This window comes from Phragmites australis, chromosome 6 (assembly GCF_958298935.1).
Source record: "Phragmites australis chromosome 6, lpPhrAust1.1, whole genome shotgun sequence".
In the NCBI taxonomy this organism is placed as follows: domain Eukaryota; kingdom Viridiplantae; phylum Streptophyta; class Magnoliopsida; order Poales; family Poaceae; genus Phragmites; species Phragmites australis.
Genome location: NC_084926.1, coordinates 40,392,259 through 40,410,284, shown reverse-complemented (window position 1 = coordinate 40,410,284; position 18,026 = coordinate 40,392,259). Strand labels below are relative to the sequence as shown.

General features: G+C 43.9%; 3 protein-coding genes across 5 annotated transcripts; 2 read left to right on the top strand and 1 right to left on the bottom strand.

Annotated features, from left to right (window-relative positions):
* The first annotated feature begins 5,460 nt into the window (after positions 1-5,460).
* On the top strand, positions 5,461-11,064 carry LOC133922463 (copper-transporting ATPase HMA4-like). 3 transcript variants are annotated; one of them, XM_062367819.1, is made up of 9 exons: positions 5,461-5,793; positions 6,411-6,673; positions 7,046-7,791; positions 7,888-8,359; positions 8,443-8,610; positions 9,054-9,308; positions 9,611-9,733; positions 9,820-10,305; positions 10,391-11,064. In XM_062367819.1, the coding sequence occupies exons 2-9, from the start codon at positions 6,413-6,415 to the stop codon at positions 10,811-10,813; spliced, it is 2,934 nt and encodes a 977-aa protein (XP_062223803.1). In that variant the 5' UTR covers positions 5,461-5,793; positions 6,411-6,412; the 3' UTR covers positions 10,814-11,064. The 3 variants fall into 3 exon arrangements, with proteins under 3 accessions (XP_062223803.1, XP_062223802.1, XP_062223804.1); XM_062367818.1 differs by having other exon boundaries at positions 5,461-5,877; XM_062367820.1 differs by having other exon boundaries at positions 5,461-5,960.
* Positions 11,065-11,795: 731 nt separating this feature from the next.
* Positions 11,796-13,169, top strand: LOC133920668 (exopolygalacturonase-like). Its single transcript, XM_062365265.1, has 2 exons — positions 11,796-12,284; positions 12,396-13,169. Exons 1-2 carry the CDS (start codon positions 11,796-11,798, stop codon positions 13,140-13,142), a joined length of 1,236 nt encoding a protein of 411 aa, XP_062221249.1. The 3' UTR covers positions 13,143-13,169.
* A 991-nt stretch (positions 13,170-14,160) lies between these two features.
* On the bottom strand, positions 14,161-17,970 carry LOC133922462 (fumarylacetoacetase). The gene is made up of 14 exons (XM_062367817.1): positions 17,553-17,970; positions 17,303-17,381; positions 17,045-17,103; positions 16,830-16,954; positions 16,401-16,475; positions 16,009-16,084; positions 15,710-15,809; positions 15,569-15,628; positions 15,309-15,379; positions 15,114-15,176; positions 14,960-15,024; positions 14,730-14,826; positions 14,502-14,627; positions 14,161-14,411 (listed from the first exon to the last, which is right to left on the bottom strand). The coding sequence occupies exons 1-14, from the start codon at positions 17,769-17,771 to the stop codon at positions 14,349-14,351; spliced, it is 1,278 nt and encodes a 425-aa protein (XP_062223801.1). The 5' UTR covers positions 17,772-17,970; the 3' UTR covers positions 14,161-14,348.
* Between the last annotated feature and the right edge of the window lie 56 nt (positions 17,971-18,026).

Below are 18,026 nucleotides of genomic sequence, written 5' to 3'. Positions count from 1 at the left end.
GACAACTCATTCTAGGGTTTTTTTTTTTGCCTTGAGAAGACATTTGATGTGGCCCTCAAACTTGTCTTGATGGAGACCCGCTTGGATGGTCTAGTTTTCTCGTATGCTGAGTTTATGATTAAAGACGTCGACGATTAAATGCAATAAAATACTCAATAATATTGTCCAAAAGCAAGATGGCAAGAGACTAAACAAATGACTTTTTTATTAAGAAGTAATGGGCATGCAAATTCACTGGCTCAAATTTGAATGATCTAGATCTATATTCACACGCTTAACCAGATTGAATTTCTAAGTGGCAAGAGAACTAGAGTCTATCCTCTTGCTACCATGCTTTTAAGCTTAGCAGTGGTCTGTTAAGGCATGGTGTTGAATAATGGCTTGCCCAAGGACCCTATTTGGAAGAAAGGTAAAGTAGAGGAATTCCAAAATTGTTGGAATCATATCGAAAAGCTTGTGTGCATCCCTTTGAAACAAAAGAATGGCCCACTAATAACCTTACGAAATTCCTATAGACAGCTCGTTTTGTAGGAATTTTAACACAAAAATTCGGCGTCGTGGAAAAGCTCCTTTGCCTCATCCCTCTCTCTCCCTTCAATTTCTCGTGTTCCATTCAGGCATCCATTCACTCATTTAATTCCTATAAACAGCTTTTCTCAAGAACAGCAGGCTCGCAGCTAGCTGCAGGCGGCGTGGTAGGCACATTTGGCCGTTTCGCTTTTAGACTATCTCCAACTATATTCCTTTTATTTCGTTCTCTTTCTGATTTTTTTATCCGTTTCTATTCTCTTTATTTTTTCTTATCTCTAACAACTTTCCTTCGAGCGGAATCGCGAAAGTAAAGAAGAGAGAATCCTGTCCTGAAAGGAATGACCCTGAAAATCTCGTCGTGAAAAGAACCGTGAAAGAAAACCGTTAGAGCGCTAAAGGGAACGAGAATCCCTTCACGACGAGCTCACCCACGAAGGGGAGCTGTTGGGCGTGGCCTTAACTTCATTCAAAGACGTACTACGCATACCCCTCTTGGTTAAAAAAAAGAGAAGATGCTGTTTTTCAATTGTCTAAAAATAGTTTTCATTTTAGGTGACGATGCTGAGCCATCGGATCTCCATCCTACGCACCATAAGTCTTCTTCAACCTCTGATCGGCCCGCTTGCTTGCCCCCGCCCCTCCTACCTCCTGTCGTCTCCGATTACATCCTAGCTGTCGGATTCGTAACCCCACCCCTGCATCATCCATCTGGTGGTCGGCGACGTCTCCACCACCCTGGCCCTACGCCTGACATCGCCTCTGCCTCCCACAGCCTCACCCCACCGCACCACTAGCTTCCCTTTCCGCCGGACCTGTTCGCATCACAAGAAAAGCAGGGTGAGAGCACTAGGCTCCCGCTCCCACTCCTGCCATGGTCTGTAGTCCGTAGGCCAGGACACTTCACGTACTGCTCCGGCCGTCCCGTCCCGTAGACCAGGCCCACCGCGGGCACAAGAACCAAGTGTTGTGCCGTGCTCTGCTATGTGAGCGGTTGAACGGGCGAGATTCCGAGTGGCCTCTGTGACTCTTATGTTCAGGCCGAAGCATCGAAAACTCTGATCCGAGCGTGCGCTAGCGTAGGAAGTCACGCACCACTCTGTTGAACATGTGCCACTTCCACTGCATCCTTATTTTTTCCCTCATGTGTCATGCGGGGAAGTAACAAGAACAACAGGACTTACTCAAGAATGAACAACGTGTGAGAGCTTCGAGAGCGCGACTGTTGTGTGGGGTGCACGTAATTGTTTTCTTAATTTTTTTGAACTAAACTCTTTTTTTAACTTTTTTCTAAAATCTTTTCAGTCAAACTTTTCTCGTGTAATTTTTTTTCTTAAATTTTTGAGTTAAAATTTTCTCATGTAATTTTTTTTTAAAAAGAAAAGACAGAGAGGGAAAAGTTTTTGAAAAAAGAAAGAGCAGGAGGTTGTCTGATGGTGCGTGAAGGGTTGACATGCATGCACAAAATAGCATGACCCCTAAAGCATCGCCAACTCGTGTTGGGTCTCTCCCTCCGATCTCAAATAAAAGTCCACTAAGACATCTAGATAATTTCCAATATATTATAATTTTAAATAAAAAGAGTTACATGTTATAAAACTATATTTCATAATGTACCTATACTCCTGTTTAGTTATCGAGGGTAAAGATAAAAAAGTTGGACTTAAAATAAACCTAAACAGGCATACATGCATCCAGGCTACGATTCTGCGCATCAGCAAATCCGTGGACCTGGTCCACACGTTATGTGGTAGCCTCTCCCGCGAACCAAAGGCCAAGGATATATAAGAAAATAATTTTAAAAAGTTGTCATACGACAGAAGTTCATTCGGAAAAAAGAAGTATCACCACGTAGGACACCTAGGAAAGCTTCTTTGTGATACTGGCCAAACAATCCAGGAAAAGAGCTTAGTGCATGCCCACTCTTGATTCATGACATGCATTGGTTCACTAGTTTTTTTTATTAAAAACAAATACAGGAGAACGGCCTATTTCTTTGCGATTGAAGAAGCAAACTAAGTAGTGTCAATAGAAGTTAATAAAAACTTCCTACAATAATTATTTTGGCAACAATTAATTTTCTAAAGGCAACCAATGAGTTTCATAAGATAAATATATTTTCTTAGGCTTATAATGTCCTAGAGTGCATGCTAGAATTTTGTTAGATTTATTCTAGTACAATTTGGTTTTATATTGCTTTACTCTTTTTTTCTTAAAATTCTAATATAAGAAAATCCATAGATCCCTTTTGGACTCAAACCAAAATCTCTTTGGGTCGAGCCCATTCTTCCTTTCCCTTCCCTTTCTCCTCCCTCAACCCTCTTCCCCTCTCCCGCTCCAATTGAGCCCATCTCATCCTCAATTTCCCCCTCTTCTCTCCATTGGGCCAAGCACACGATCATGCGCACTCACCTTCTCCCTCTCTAGCTTGCTGACGTGACAATCCCACCCATCATCCCCTTCCTCAAGCCAAACCTGATCCCCTCCGTTGGGTACTCCCTCTCTTTAGCGAGAAATCCTAAACCCTAGCGTCTTCTAGAAGCTTCCTAGTCTAATCTGAGCGGATCTTAGAGATTGCTAGGATCCAGCCTCATCTCCTACGCGGGATTGGAGCTTATCTCAAACTCTAAGTTGTTTAAACGACACAACTGATGAGGATACAAGCTTATCCCCTCCGCCGCTGCCATTGAGCCTCTGCACCTTGGCAAATGCACTCTGATTAATAAGTTCCACCCCACCTCCCAAAAGCCCTCCTCATCACTCCTCTAGCGCCGCCCAAGAGTGTATCTCTCTACTTTGGCGAGGAGAGGCACTACCGAAGCCTCTCCACTGCCACCGATCCGCTTTCCAGGACCACAAAAGCTCTCAAGGACGCAATTTTGTTTATTTGTATTTGTTTTATTTACATAATCAAGAGTAGACGCCAATATTTTGGAGGAGTATGAGAGATTCTAGGACTAGGATTTTGGAGACACCACTGAGCAACGGAAAGACAAGTTGTCCTTCAACATATTGTACTAAGTTTTAAATACTTATATTTACAAACACGCATTGCTATTTTATTTCAATTGTTGGGAAGTACAAAAAATCCTAAATTTAGATATATCCTAGAAATTCTTGATTTTTCTTGTCACCATAGTTTGTTGAGTTATTGGGTTGGAAGGTTAGATCATGTTTAGAAATGTTGTTGGTAAATATGGGATAATACTGTTAATCTTGATAACGGTCTTATGCAATAAAATGGATATTGTGATAACTTTGATAGCAACATGAAAATTAGGATTTGAGAAAGTGGATGGTTGAGATTGGTGCATGTTGAACAGGAGCCGGGTTGTTGGTAGTATTTCTCAAATCAGTTAGGAACCGATTCGTGGTGTAATCGGATCATGCTTTATAGTGCAACCATGAGCCAAGCTATGGACACGACCTGACTTAATAATTAGTAGTCTTTCAAACATAGTGTAGGCCGGTTGGGAGTATAAGGACACAAGAGTGACATTTTTCAAAACTACATGGTGTAAGAGGGGTATTCTGGAGTGGAGGGTGTACTCATACGGTGGTGAAATCTTAACAAGTAAACATATGTTAGAAGATGCTTTTGTATTGGTCTTATTGTATTCCTAGGCGCATACCATATGAAATGTATAAGTGCTTGATTCACACGAGCAAAATATAAATCATGACATGTGGGTAAAATATATAACCTATGCAGAGTGTAAAACTGATTAATCAGTCGTGTTCATAGTTAAGAGCGGTATGAAAATGCCACACATGATTAGTTAATTTGGCAAGTGGATCTGTTTTGGAAACTTTGGTCTTTTGGAGACATTTTATCACTAATGTCTTTGATCTATTGCTTTCAAAGTTATTTCTAAATAAATTTTGTATTTACGCAAACATGCCTATATTATACCTTTCTTGAATTAAGTTTTTTTTTATGCATTTCTACCACAACTTGCGGAGTATGATATATACTCACATTTGGTATTTTTATATAATAAATGTTGCTCAGTTAAAAATTATGTGGAGGACGCAGAGCATGATGGTGCGTTTTAGAATTATGTGTTTCCGTTCGATTGCCGATGGGCACAAGGATCAGCTGAAGATTTATCTTAGATTTCTACTGTAGTTTATGTTTGACCCTTAAGATCCTTTATGTAAACTCGGATTATTTGTGATAATAAAGTAATATTGCTATGGTTATTTATCTATGATGTTACTGTATGTATATGTTTGATCCTGGATACAAACACAACAAGATCTGGGCTATTTCTTGATCCACAAGATTCAAATACCAATCAGTCAGGTCTCAATATCCTCTCATTCTTTTCTTCGAAAAACAAACAATAAACGTTGTTGGATGTCCGCATCAAAGTCATAGTCAACAACTCTTATGCGAGAAGTGGTTGGTCCATGCTTGTAGACCAGCAATAGAATGCTACCTACAAATGGTTCCAACCGTTTTAAAAGTTTCAATTTCAAGTGTAAACCCTGTCTAGCTACGACTAATAAACCCTGATGAGGTTCCATTTGGGGTGACCGGTTGTCTCCATATTTGCAAGAATTGAATTGATCTCCGTTAAATTGATGGGTTCCAATGTCCAAAATATGCATGTACTCCATACGTTTTGAATAATTGACACGTTTAACTAAAATTTTATTTGCAAATACTTGGCAATCCATGCTTCCCAATATATATTTTCTTGTACTTTCCAAAATACCCCTACCATGTTATCCCCTTGTTACCTCATTATGTATTATTGAGGGGTATTTTAGTCAAAATTTATTTAACCAATAATTGACTATGTATGTGTGTTTAATCAAAATGGCTCGCATTTGAAAACGGAGGGAGTAAATTTGGTTCAAGATGGTGCATACCAGGGGCACGTGTGGAAAACTCTAGAACATGGAAGCGAAAGGCGAAGAGGGGCGGGGAAAGCGAGTGCGTACCGTGCCGCACTAGGGAGGAGGGCGAGGGAATCCAAATTGAAATCAAATTCGTCGAAAAATTCAAACGCCAGCAGACAAAAAGTCCGCAAAATCCACCGCATTCGCACCAAATCCGAAGGAAATATAAACAAACAAACCGCACTCGACCTCGCCGTCTCCACCCCCCGCACGCGGCGTGCTCCACGCCGCCCTCCGCGTCTTCGGCCTGCCCCCCCCCTCCTCCTCGTCCACTTCAAAACCCCCACAGCCGCGCACCGGAGTCCGAAGGGAGGCGGGGTCCTAGAGCTCGTCGTCGCGGCAGTGGGGACGGCCGAGGTTAGAGCCCACTGCCCCACCCCCCGCCCCGCCGCGTCCCCGTTTCCGGTCTCGGCGTTCGAGCTCCGGCTAGATTGATCAGAGGTTTGTGCCTGCTGTTTTTCCCCTCTTCTGGGCGCGTTCCCGCTCGTGGCGTTGCAGTCGTTGGTTGGCTGATTGATCGATTGGTACGTGGGTTTCTTGGAAACGCTCGCTGTCGTATTGTCGTACGATGCTGTACTTTTTTCTTTTCTTTTCAGGGCCTGAGGATTACCAAATGATGTGCTCGAGACTGTTCCGTACTTGTACTATTTGCATGATCATTCATCGTGTGGAAACAAATGATTCGTAAATTAGCAACTTAGCATGCCTTTAACAAACCAGCAATATTGCTGCTGCTCTGGTCAGTTACCATAGGTACTACTGTTTGCTGCTGCTGTGGTTACTGATTGCCATGACTGAATTGCGCTCTGCTTATGAATCAAGCTGGGCCTGTAATGCAGATGCGGCTACTGAGATATGTGTTAGATTGATAGCGATTTTGTTCAGTTAATAGGTTGTTAGCAAAATAAACATTCAGTTAATTGGTTGTTCTAACTTCTCATCTCTGCTTGACCCTTCTGGTGTTCCTGGGACAGGGATGGAGCAGAATGGAGAGAGCCACCTCAAGGAGCCACTTCTCCCGGCTTCTGATGGGGGTTTTGGCACTTCTCCCGCCGGGGCGTCTCTGCGGAAGCAGAGGAAGATGAGGAAGGTCATGTTCAGTGTCCGGGGTATCTCCTGCGCTTCATGTGCCGTGTCGATAGAGACCGTCGTGGCGGGTTTGAAAGGAGTGGAGAGCATCCAGGTCTCCGCCCTTCAGGGCCAGGCTGTGGTTCAGTACAGGCCGGAAGAAATCGATGTAAGATTGTCACGAGTGCACAGTTTTGTTATCTTTTCTCCTTTTCACCCCTCCAGTATAGCATGAAAAAGGTTCTGATTGTGTGGGCCAATCTCTTAATGACAACATGCTAAATCATAGGACACCCTGTATACATTACTGTATTTGTGTTCTACATGCCAGTATTATTTTTAGCAGTTGCATTCACAAATGAATTGGCGAGGTAGAAAAGGAACCATGCATTTTTCCCTACCAATTTGATTTGTAGTAGAGATTTCTTATCCATGCCTGCACACCTTGGTTCACTAATCTCATGAGTCATGAACTAATATGAATGTTACACATCAGGTGTTATTTGCCATATTTACTGAGTCATGATTCTTATTCTCACAGGCAAGAACCATAAAAGAAGCTATTGAGGACCTCAACTTCGAAGTTGACGAACTTCAAGAACAAGAAATTGCTGTGTGCAGGCTTCGGATAAAAGGAATGGCTTGCACAAGCTGTTCCGAATCTGTCGAGCTAGCACTTCAAATGGTACCTGGAGTGAAAAAAGCTGCAGTGGGGCTTGCCCTAGAGGAAGCTAAGGTCCACTATGATCCAAACGTCACCAGTCGTGATCTTATAGTTGAGGCTGTTGAGGATGCTGGGTTTGGGGCTGATCTCATTAGTTCTGGGGACGATGTGAACAAAGTGCATCTAAAACTTGAGGGTGTGGATTCTCCAGAAGATACCAAACTTATCCAGTCAGTGCTGGAATCTGCCGAAGGGGTGAACAATGTTGAATGGGACACAGTTGAGCAGACGATAAAAGTTGCATATGATCCTGATGTCACTGGTCCACGATTACTTATTCAGTGCATCCAGGACGCTGCACAGACCCCTAAATGCTTTAATGCTATCTTGCACTCACCACCAAAGCAAAGAGAAGCAGAGCGCAATCACGAAATTAAGAATTACAGGAACCAATTTCTCTGGAGTTGCCTGTTTTCGGTTCCTGTGTTCCTGTTCTCCATGGTTCTTCCTATGCTTTCTCCTTTTGAGGATTGGTTGTCTTATAGACTCTGCAACAACTTGAAGATAGGTATGCTACTGCGATGGTTGCTATGTTCCCCAGTCCAGTTTATTGTTGGTTGGAGGTACACTCTCAACTCTCCAGCTACTATTATTGACTTATGATTCCTACATTGCACACTTACGCCTTGTAACCCCCTATGATTTGTTTTTACTTGTAGATTTTACATTGGAGCTTATCATGCACTCAAACGAGGATACTCAAACATGGACGTGTTGGTTGCTTTGGGAACAAATGCTGCCTACTTCTATTCCGTGTATATAGTTCTGAAAGCACTAACATCAGACTCATTTGAAGGGCAGGATTTTTTTGAAACTAGTGCTATGTTGATATCTTTTATATTGCTGGGAAAATATCTGGAGGTGGTGGCAAAGGGAAAGACATCAGATGCTTTGTCAAAGTTGACGGAACTTGCACCAGAAACAGCTTGTCTTCTTACTATTGACAAGGACGGAAATGCCATTTCAGAAACGAAGATCAGCACCCAATTACTTCAAAGAAATGATGTCATTAAGATTGTACCTGGTGAAAAAGTCCCTGTTGATGGCGTAGTCATCAAAGGCCAAAGCCATGTCAACGAAAGTATGATAACTGGAGAAGCAAGGCCTATTGCAAAGAAACCAGGAGACAGGGTTAGGGTTTTTGGATTCTTATTGTATTTGTTTGGTTTACTTATCATTATTTGTTCTTATGATGCTTCAATTGTTTTTAACAGGTTATCGGGGGTACTGTAAACGATAATGGTTGCATAATTGTTAAGGCCACTCATGTTGGGTCAGAAACAGCTTTATCGCAAATAGTTCAGTTGGTTGAAGCTGCTCAACTTGCACGGGCTCCAGTGCAGAAATTGGCAGACAAGATTTCACGGTTTTTTGTTCCAACTGTAAGTTGCATGTTGCTTTCTCCTGCAAATTTCTTCCCTGTTACGCGTGAACCGATTTTTCCCCAAAATTGTAACACGGCCAGATCCTACGTGCTCAGCGTTTCACTTTCATAATTGGCTTCCACAGTGAATTTATCATATTGAAGTTCAGAACACGATAGATATGAGTAGGCATCCGATAGTTGACCAGAATGAAGCTGGAATCTGTCTAGAGGCTGATGTACAGCCATATTATTTGGCAAACTAGTCAATTTCTTTTTTTTTCACTGTTTGGTAAATGAGCTGGTTTACTCCTGTACCTTATTTGACCAGGTTTCACAGTAACTGATAGGTTATATGTGGGAAGCCATACCCTGCTCGATATATACACATATTTGATGTATGCCTGCTGAGGCTCTCTTTATAGATTTTGTTCCTCATAATGTTTCCTTCTCACTTCCAAGGTCGTGGTGGCTGCATTTCTTACATGGCTTGGCTGGTTCATATTTGGACAATTTCACCTCTATCCTCGACAATGGATTCCAAAGGCCATGGATAGCTTTGAGCTGGCTTTGCAGTTTGGAATTTCTGTTCTAGTTGTTGCATGCCCATGCGCTCTGGGACTGGCTACACCAACTGCTGTTATGGTTGCCACTGGAAAAGGTGCTTCTCAAGGTGTTCTCATCAAGGGTGGAAATGCACTCGAGAAAGCTCACAAGGTAAAACATGACATGATTTTTCATCACTGGAGCTGGCAAGTGCTTCTATGCTCCACCCCTCTAAAGTTGAATTGCAAAAAATTGACACAAATAAGGTTGGATTCCCACTACTTAAAACCCTGAAGTGCTTCAAGATTTTTGCAACTCCAATTGGAGAGGCGTAGCATGGGCGCACTACTTTTTTTTTCAACGTGTAGTAAAGATTCTAGTGTAAGAAACACATTATTCCCATTTCAAATGAACTCTACTCTTTTCATTGGCATACTGAACTAATATCCCATTTTTCATATCTCCTTTTGCAGGTTAAAGCTATCATATTTGATAAAACTGGAACCCTGACTGTTGGTAAACCTTCTGTCGTTCAAACAAAGGTCTTCTCGAAGATACCACTTCTAGAACTGTGTGATTTGGTTGCTGGTGCTGAGGTTGATATCTTCCCACATAAATGCTAGTCAACAGTTAACACCCTGATATATTAGATCCGTCTCTAATGCCTTTCTACCTATGTCAGGCAAACAGTGAGCATCCTCTATCAAAAGCTATAGTTGAGCACACAAAGCAGCTCAGGGAACAATATGCATCTCAAAATGATCACATGATGGAATCGAAGGACTTTGAGGTGCATCCAGGAGCAGGGGTCAGTGCCAACGTCGAAGGCAAGCTAATTTTGGTTGGAAATAAAAGGCTCATGCAAGAATTTGAAGTTACATTGAGCCCTGAGGTGGAGGCATACATGTCCGAAACGGAAGAGCTTGCTAGGACCTGTGTGCTTGTTGCTATCGATAAGACTATCTGTGGGGCTCTTGCTGTGTCAGATCCTCTGAAGCCTGAGGCAGGCCGTGTCATTTCGTACCTTAACTCAATGGGCATCTCTAGTATCATGGTGACAGGTGATAATTGGGCGACAGCAAAATCCATAGCAAAGGAAGTAGGGATCAGCCAGGTGTTTGCCGAGATTGATCCAGTTGGAAAAGCTGAAAAGATCAAGGACTTGCAGGTACAATATTTTCTCCTTTTCTGCTGGGATTATCTCTAATGGTGCACATACTGTTAGCAGTCTTGCTTACATCATTTGTTCATAGATGCAAGGGTTGACGGTGGCAATGGTTGGCGATGGGATCAATGACTCGCCAGCCCTGGCCGCAGCAGATGTAGGCATGGCAATCGGCGCTGGCACGGACGTCGCCATCGAGGCCGCTGACATTGTCCTGATGAAGAGCAGCCTCGAGGACGTGATCACTGCCATCGATCTCTCACGGAAGACCCTCTCGAGGATCCGGCTGAACTACGTCTGGGCCCTGGGTTACAACGTCCTGGGCATGCCAATCGCAGCCGGCGTCCTGTTCCCGTTCACGGGCATCCGGCTGCCCCCATGGCTCGCCGGGGCCTGCATGGCCGCCTCGTCGGTGAGCGTTGTCTGCTCCTCGCTGCTCCTCCAGCTCTACAAGAAGCCGTTGCGCGTCGAAGACATGCCGGGTCCCAGGGATGGCTCGGATTTGTTGTAAAGACTGATCGGTGTACTAAAGAATTTGTTGGTGTCGCCATGGGTAGGCTATATTGATGCTGACATACGCCTTGCCAGCAGTCGCACCAAGTGACCAAGGAGCCGCGGTCCTCCTGATTGATTTGTGTACAGGAAGTAGTTTCATGGCATTGTTTTCCCCTTTTGAGACAGTTTGCTGATTGATTGTTCAATAATTCAGGACATGCTTAATTGCTGTTGACTGATGAATATATGCGGAATGATATTCAGACATGTCAGTTGTACTTTCTGGTAGCCTCCGATGTTAGGTTGTTACTGTAAACCATACCCAGGTCGCAGGAATGGACTAGTTGATTTGTCGAGCCTAGAGGCATTTTTCTTAATTTTTAGGAGTGCAACATTTTGAGGTGATCTTGCTAGAACTGGCAGATAGCTTCTGGTGTTCACTAGAGAAGGGAGTGTGCATTTGAGTTAGCAATAGGACTCGAACTCGAGTGCATAGGAACGACCCAGCGCTTGCTTAAATGTCCGAGAGTTCTGGTGTTCACTAGAGAAGTGTGCATTTGAGTTAGCAATAAGACTTTGAATCCATAATCAAGAATAGTTAGTATTTTAAAAAAAATCAGTCCATAATCAAGAATAGTTAGTATTTCAAAAAAATCAATCCATAATCAATAATAATTAGTATTTAAAAAATCAAGGGAACTAGAGAAGGGAGTGTGCATTTGATCGAGTTAGCAATAGCACTAGAACTCGAGTGGACAGAAACGACCCACTGAAATATAGCAGCGAAACGGTGTCTGGCTAAAATCGGTCAGATTTCAACGGGTGAACTGACGACACGAACCCCAAAAAAGCAGAGGACACCAAGATTCGTCGGCCGCGCCATGCACGCGTGCATGCATGCCCGAACATAGCACGCCACCCCCTCGTCGTGGCCGTATATATAACTGAGCTCACCACCCGTCTCATGAACCACGTACCTCAGGCAAGGAGGAGACGAAATGGCGTTCACCAATGTTGCGATGATGGTGGCGGCGGCGCTGGTGGTGGTGGCGTCAACGGCGCGCGCGGCGGCGCCAGCAACCCCGGCGGCGGCGGCGTCCGGGGCGCCGTCGGTCCCTGCGGGCCCGCTGGACATCACGAAGCTGGGCGCGAAAGGGGACGGCAAGACGGACAGCACGAAGGCGATCCTGCAGGCGTGGAAGAACGCGTGCTCGGCGACGGGGACGCAAAAGATCGTGATCCCCAAGGGCAACTACCTGACGGGCGCGCTGGATCTGACGGGACCCTGCACGTCCTCCATCATCATCCGCCTCGACGGCAACCTCCTCGGCACCGGCGACCTCAACGCCTACAAGAAGAACTGGATCGAGATCATGCGCGTCGACAACTTCGCCATCAACGGCCGCGGCACCATCGACGGCCAGGGCCCCCTCGTCTGGAAACATAATCAGTGCGCCAAGAACTACAACTGCAAGATCTTGCCCAACGTACCATGCCTCTCTCTCTCTCTCTCTCTCTCTCTCTAGAACATCTTGCTTTCTCTCTCTATAAACTAGAAAGTATGAAGCTTGAAAATGGCAATGGCGATGGAAATGCAGAGCCTGGTGCTGGACTACGTGACGAACGCGCAGATCCGCGGCGTGACGCTGCTCAACAGCAAGTTCTTCCAAATGAACATCTACGAGTGCAAGAACGTGCTGGTGGAGAAGGTGACCATCACGGCGCCCGAAGACAGCCCCAACACGGACGGCATCCACATCGGCGACTCCACCAACATCACCATCAAGGCCACCACCATCGGCACCGGCGACGACTGCATCTCCCTCGGTCCCGGGAGCAAGTCCATCAAGATTCAGGGCGTGCGGTGCGGCCCGGGGCACGGCATCAGCGTCGGCAGCCTGGGCCGGTACAAGGACGAGAAGGACGTCGAGGACGTGACCGTCACCGACACCACGCTCGTCGGCACCACCAACGGCCTCCGCATCAAGTCCTACGAGGACTCCAAGTCGGCTCTCAAGGCGCGCAAGTTCCTCTACGACGGCGTCACCATGGACAACGTCTCCTACCCCATCATCATCGACCAGAAGTACTGCCCCAACAACATCTGCGTCAAGTCCGGCGCCTCCAAGGTCGCCGTCTCCGACATCGTCTTCAAGAACATCCACGGCACCTCCAACACGCCGGAGGCGGTCACGTTCAAGTGCCCCAGCAACCTGCCGTGCCAGGGCGTGCAGCTCATCAACGTCGACATCAAGTACAACCGCCCCGGCAACACCACCATGGCCGTCTGCCACAACGCCGTCGGCAAGAGCAGCGGCGTCGCCAAGGCGCTCGCCTGCATCTGATCTCATTTAATTTCTCTCTCAACTAAATCCGTCCGTCCGTTCCTCTATTCTTCCATCCATCTGTACCATCCACACACATTCACTCGTTAATTCGTCCATTTATCTATTTTTTTCTTCTTTGTTTTTTATTTGGGCCAAGTTAAATCAATTAATCGATGTTGTACGAGTGACGTAGTCACCTGACAATATATAAATTTTGCTCCTTCAAGTGTACATGTATAATCCCATATATATATATATATATATATATATATATATATATATATATATATATATATATAACGAGTTGACCCTGTGGAAGTGAAGGAGAGGAGAAGAACAAGAGAGGGTGAGGAGATGGTTTTAATAGAGAACTGCTGGTGCAGTTTGCGTGTCCTGCGTTCCGTGATGAATGTGTTCCGTTCTTACTGCGTTCCGTTCAGCGTCCGATAAATCCCGTCGCTTGCGATGACAGGGTGTTTGCCCACATCGTCTCTCTACACATATACATATATATATATATATATATATATATATATATATATACATACATATACATATATATATATATATACATACATATACATATATATATATATATATATATATATATATACATACATATACATATATATACATACATATACATATATATACATACATACATACATACATACATGTATGTATATATATATATGTATGTGTGTGTGTGTTCTGATCTGCCAATGCATGTTGATCCTGTGATGCCCATATATAATATATTGGCCACTGTTATTTTACCAGATAGCTAGCTACCGCTTACCAGAATCATTGTGCAATCTGGACAGCGTGATACTCTTATTAACTGATGAAACTGGATCACTCGATGACCAGGTGTCACGGTTAAGCAATCTAACGATCCTTTAAGCTAATTTGTTGCATACTTTGACTGTCTGACCATACTCGGATGATATGCATTCTGTGTCGCATAAACACTCTAAATTCTCGTTGCGGAGGACATCAGAAGTCTACAAGAGAACTCCCCAGAGAAAAAAAAAGGTACCAAAACATGACATAGAATCAATTTTATTGCACTAGAGAATACCAGTTTCCTATTCTACAATCCAGGAAAACAATCCCTAATATTTAATTCCATCACATAAAGATGCTCAGCAGCTTGCTAGATTCGCTGCATGCTCTCTTTTGTGATTATTCAGACACTGCAGAATCGAAGTGAAGGCATTTGGCTCATGGAAGTGCCGGCAGAATCTTCCCTGTGCTGGTTCCAAATCCAATGTTGTAGTCTTCACCCTGAAAAACCAGTTGATGGAATCAAAATACAGCCCAATATCTTAATCGAGATCTAGATTTCAATGATCAGGAAAGATGAGCTCACTGTACCTTGCAACAGCCTGTCAAGATGACTTCGTCTCCATCTTCTAGAAACTTGCGGGTCGAATTTCCAACTGGTATCTCCTTCTGCCCATTCCATGTTAGCTCCAGCAGACACCCCAGAGAGTCAGGTTCCTGAAATGTTGCACATTAAAAGATAGGAATTCATACGGTTAAGCAGCTCTAAATCGACATGGCTATGATAAAAGTTGCAATGTTTCTTCCATAGTTCCATACAGGTCCACTGAGTGTGCCAGTTGCAAATATATCCCCTGGTCTCATGTTGCATCCATTGACAGTGTGGTGTGCTAGCTGCTGCGTCACCGTCCAATACCTGTGGAAATTGGTTACAAGAGTGTGCCAACGTTACACGCTAAGGCAAACATATGCCAAATATGGATGAAACGTTGCATCCAACTAAAAGCATAAGCATTTTAAGCAAAAACCCATATAATCAGGGTACATACAAATGTTTGAAATTAGTCTTTGCCACAACTGATGCATCACTTTGATCTTTGGGCTTAATCCAGACCTTGCAGAGGAAAAATGGGCCCCGATTATATCGATTTTAATCAAATAAATATAGCACTAAAACGAAGCTGGAATGCAACAAAATCATACTTCAAGAGGAATGTCGTAATTTATGTGATTCTTTTCAGCTAAGTAAGGCAAAGGCTCAGGTTCCTGCAATGTGAAACGAATTAGTTATCTGCGGGTTGAAGTACTACAAAACGCTGATTAGAAAAAATAACTGAATTAGTTGGTGTTAGCTAAACCTTAGTCGTAGGGGAAATCTTAGACACGCTATTTTCTCACCTGCTTAGGAGCCTCACAGGAAAAAGGCTTTAAAGCATCAAGAGTGACAATCCAAGGTGATATTGTTGTACCTAGTGAAATTGTAGAAGCAATCAGTAACTTTCCAGGCCACAGTTGAAATATGGAACCCAAAAGCGAAAACATAGAAGCACATATCTTAAACAAGATATGTGCAGGACTTAGAACTTTTCACAAATCATAGCTTAATACTTGTGTAAAAGAAAAAACCTAAATTTTAGTAAGGGTGTCAGGTGTCTTACTGAAGCTTTTCCCAAGGAAAGGTCCAAGAGGTATAGTCTCCCAAGCCTGGATATCTCTGGCTGGCATTTTATTTGTAAATCAGTACAATCACATAATGCCATTAAATCTAAAGCAAATGAAAATTGAAAAGGATAGAATACCACTCCAATCATTCATTAACACTAGGCCGAAGATATGTTCTTCAGCATCATTAATATCAATAGGTTTGCCCAATTCATTCCCTGGACCAACAACTGCAGCCTGAAAGCAGCAAAGATTTTGATATGATATAGTACATGAAGTATCATCACCGAAATAAAGTACAATTTATCTATACATAGTCATAAATAAGATACTTTTGTACCGAATGATAATTGAAAGTGGCTTGACAGCTTCATCAGATAGTTAGGTTGATTATAGCACCAAGAATAAGTAAATATAGGTTTCTTAAGAAGCTAACCATCTCAAGTTCAAAATCAAGCTTCTGAGAAGGACCAAAATAAGGTGTGGAGTTCCCTGTTGGATGGCCTTGTCCTCTGAAAACAGAGAAATAATCAACATTTCAAGCATTAGAAATGTCATGTGAGCCAAAATAGGGATAATATACAACTATTATACAACCAAGACATATTTTTCATAGAAATTGACAACAGCTCTAGACGAAACAAAATGATATAACAGCAGGGTGAATTTGAGAGGTGGGAGGGGGGCACTAAGTATAGACATTTCATAGGTTAACTGAAAATGGAAACAACTGATCTTCACTATTCTTTTTTCACCATTCTAAACAGATGAAGCTCAGACTTTTATTATGACACTCAAATAAACATGCAAGTATATTGGGTTATGCACCTGGGTCGAATAACATCTGTTCCAGACACAACTACAGATGATGCCCGTCCATTGTAACCTATTGGAAGATGAAACCTGAGTGAACCAAATGTGTATTGCAGGTTAGTTACATGAGGTCAACATCTATGTAGTGCTGAAAACAGAAACGAAGTAAGCAACAACATGCAGAAAAGCATTGAGTACACAAACAAGTAACAACTAACAACCCATGTTATGGATGTCCATATTTTAGTCTTATCAGTTAAAGAGCGATTACATGATCATAGCAAGAACATTCATAGTACAGGACCTGCCTAACAAGTAGCTGGATCAGATTGCACCCACTTTACTTTACAAACAAGTTAGTTGCTTACACTACATTATAAAAGACAGGTCTCCTGCAATCTATACCCTTGTTTGCAATCCAACATATCAAAGAAAATGCATTACCAATTCGGATTAATTGGAGTCTGTGGCCCACGGAATATAAACCCGCAATTCCTTGCATGGTGCACAGAACAAAAGAAGTCTGTGTAGGCTCCTACTGTCATTGGTAGAAGCATCTCTATATCACTCTGCATGATCAGATGGGCATTAGCGATTTCCTCAGTGATCCCTTTTGTTACTCCACGAGAAGAGAAGAAAATTAGACCTATCAAGCTCACCATTGGCACCAAACACTTCTTCCTCAAGGCCTCATTGTCACGCAAGACTGGCTCATCCGCTGCAAAGCAATGGGGAAAGAAAAGTAAGGACATGTATCCTTCAGCATATAGGTGAGAGTCATGCTATCGAAGACCGGATAACTGTAATAATCAAACAATGACATTTTTTTATATAATCCTAAGTAAGGATCATCAGCAAGCACTATTATTGCAAATTTTCGCCTTTTTGCTTGCTGTAAAAATCGAAGCGGGGACAACCTGAGAGGATCCTCTGGAGCGTGGCGCGCGCCTCCTTCCACGCCGGCCGCCCCATCCCCAAGAACATGTTGAGCGTCTCCTGCACGCACAGCATCAAACCAAATAAAAAAAAATTCAATTCTTTACTAATTCTACTAGCTCTAGCTACCGCAATCCCTCGTCAATCGCCCAAATCTTTAATCTTTTCGCCCACCCACTCCAGTTCGCCTAGCTAAACCGAGCTCAACCCAGACCGGGGCAGAGTAGGTACCTGGTGGAAGCATGGGGAGCCGGAGAGGACGGACCCGTCGAAGAGCCCGGCGTCGGCGACGGCGGCGAGGTCGAGCGCGAAGTCGCCGATGGCGACGGCGGGCCGCGGCGGCTGCCCCGGCCGGCGGAAGACCCCGAAGGGAAGGTTCTGGATTGGGAAGTGCGACCCCCGGGGCACCTCCACGAACGACCGCAGCTGCTGCTTCCCCTCCTCCGCCATTGCTGCCTCTCTCTCTCTCTCTCTCTCTCTCTCTCTATCTTCGCGCCGCCCGTATAAGTAGACGGATCGGCACGGGCCACGTCTGCTGCCCCGATGGGATCTCGTGGTTCAATTTGATCCAAAAATCGTTTGCCTTGCAAGTGTTTCTTGTCCAGGACTGCATTGTAGTGTTCGGTGCCGATCGTTACTAGGCTGAGCTCGTTCGTACCGGTTCCCTTCTCTGCTGTCGATCGGAAACTCGTATGTAAATTCCTG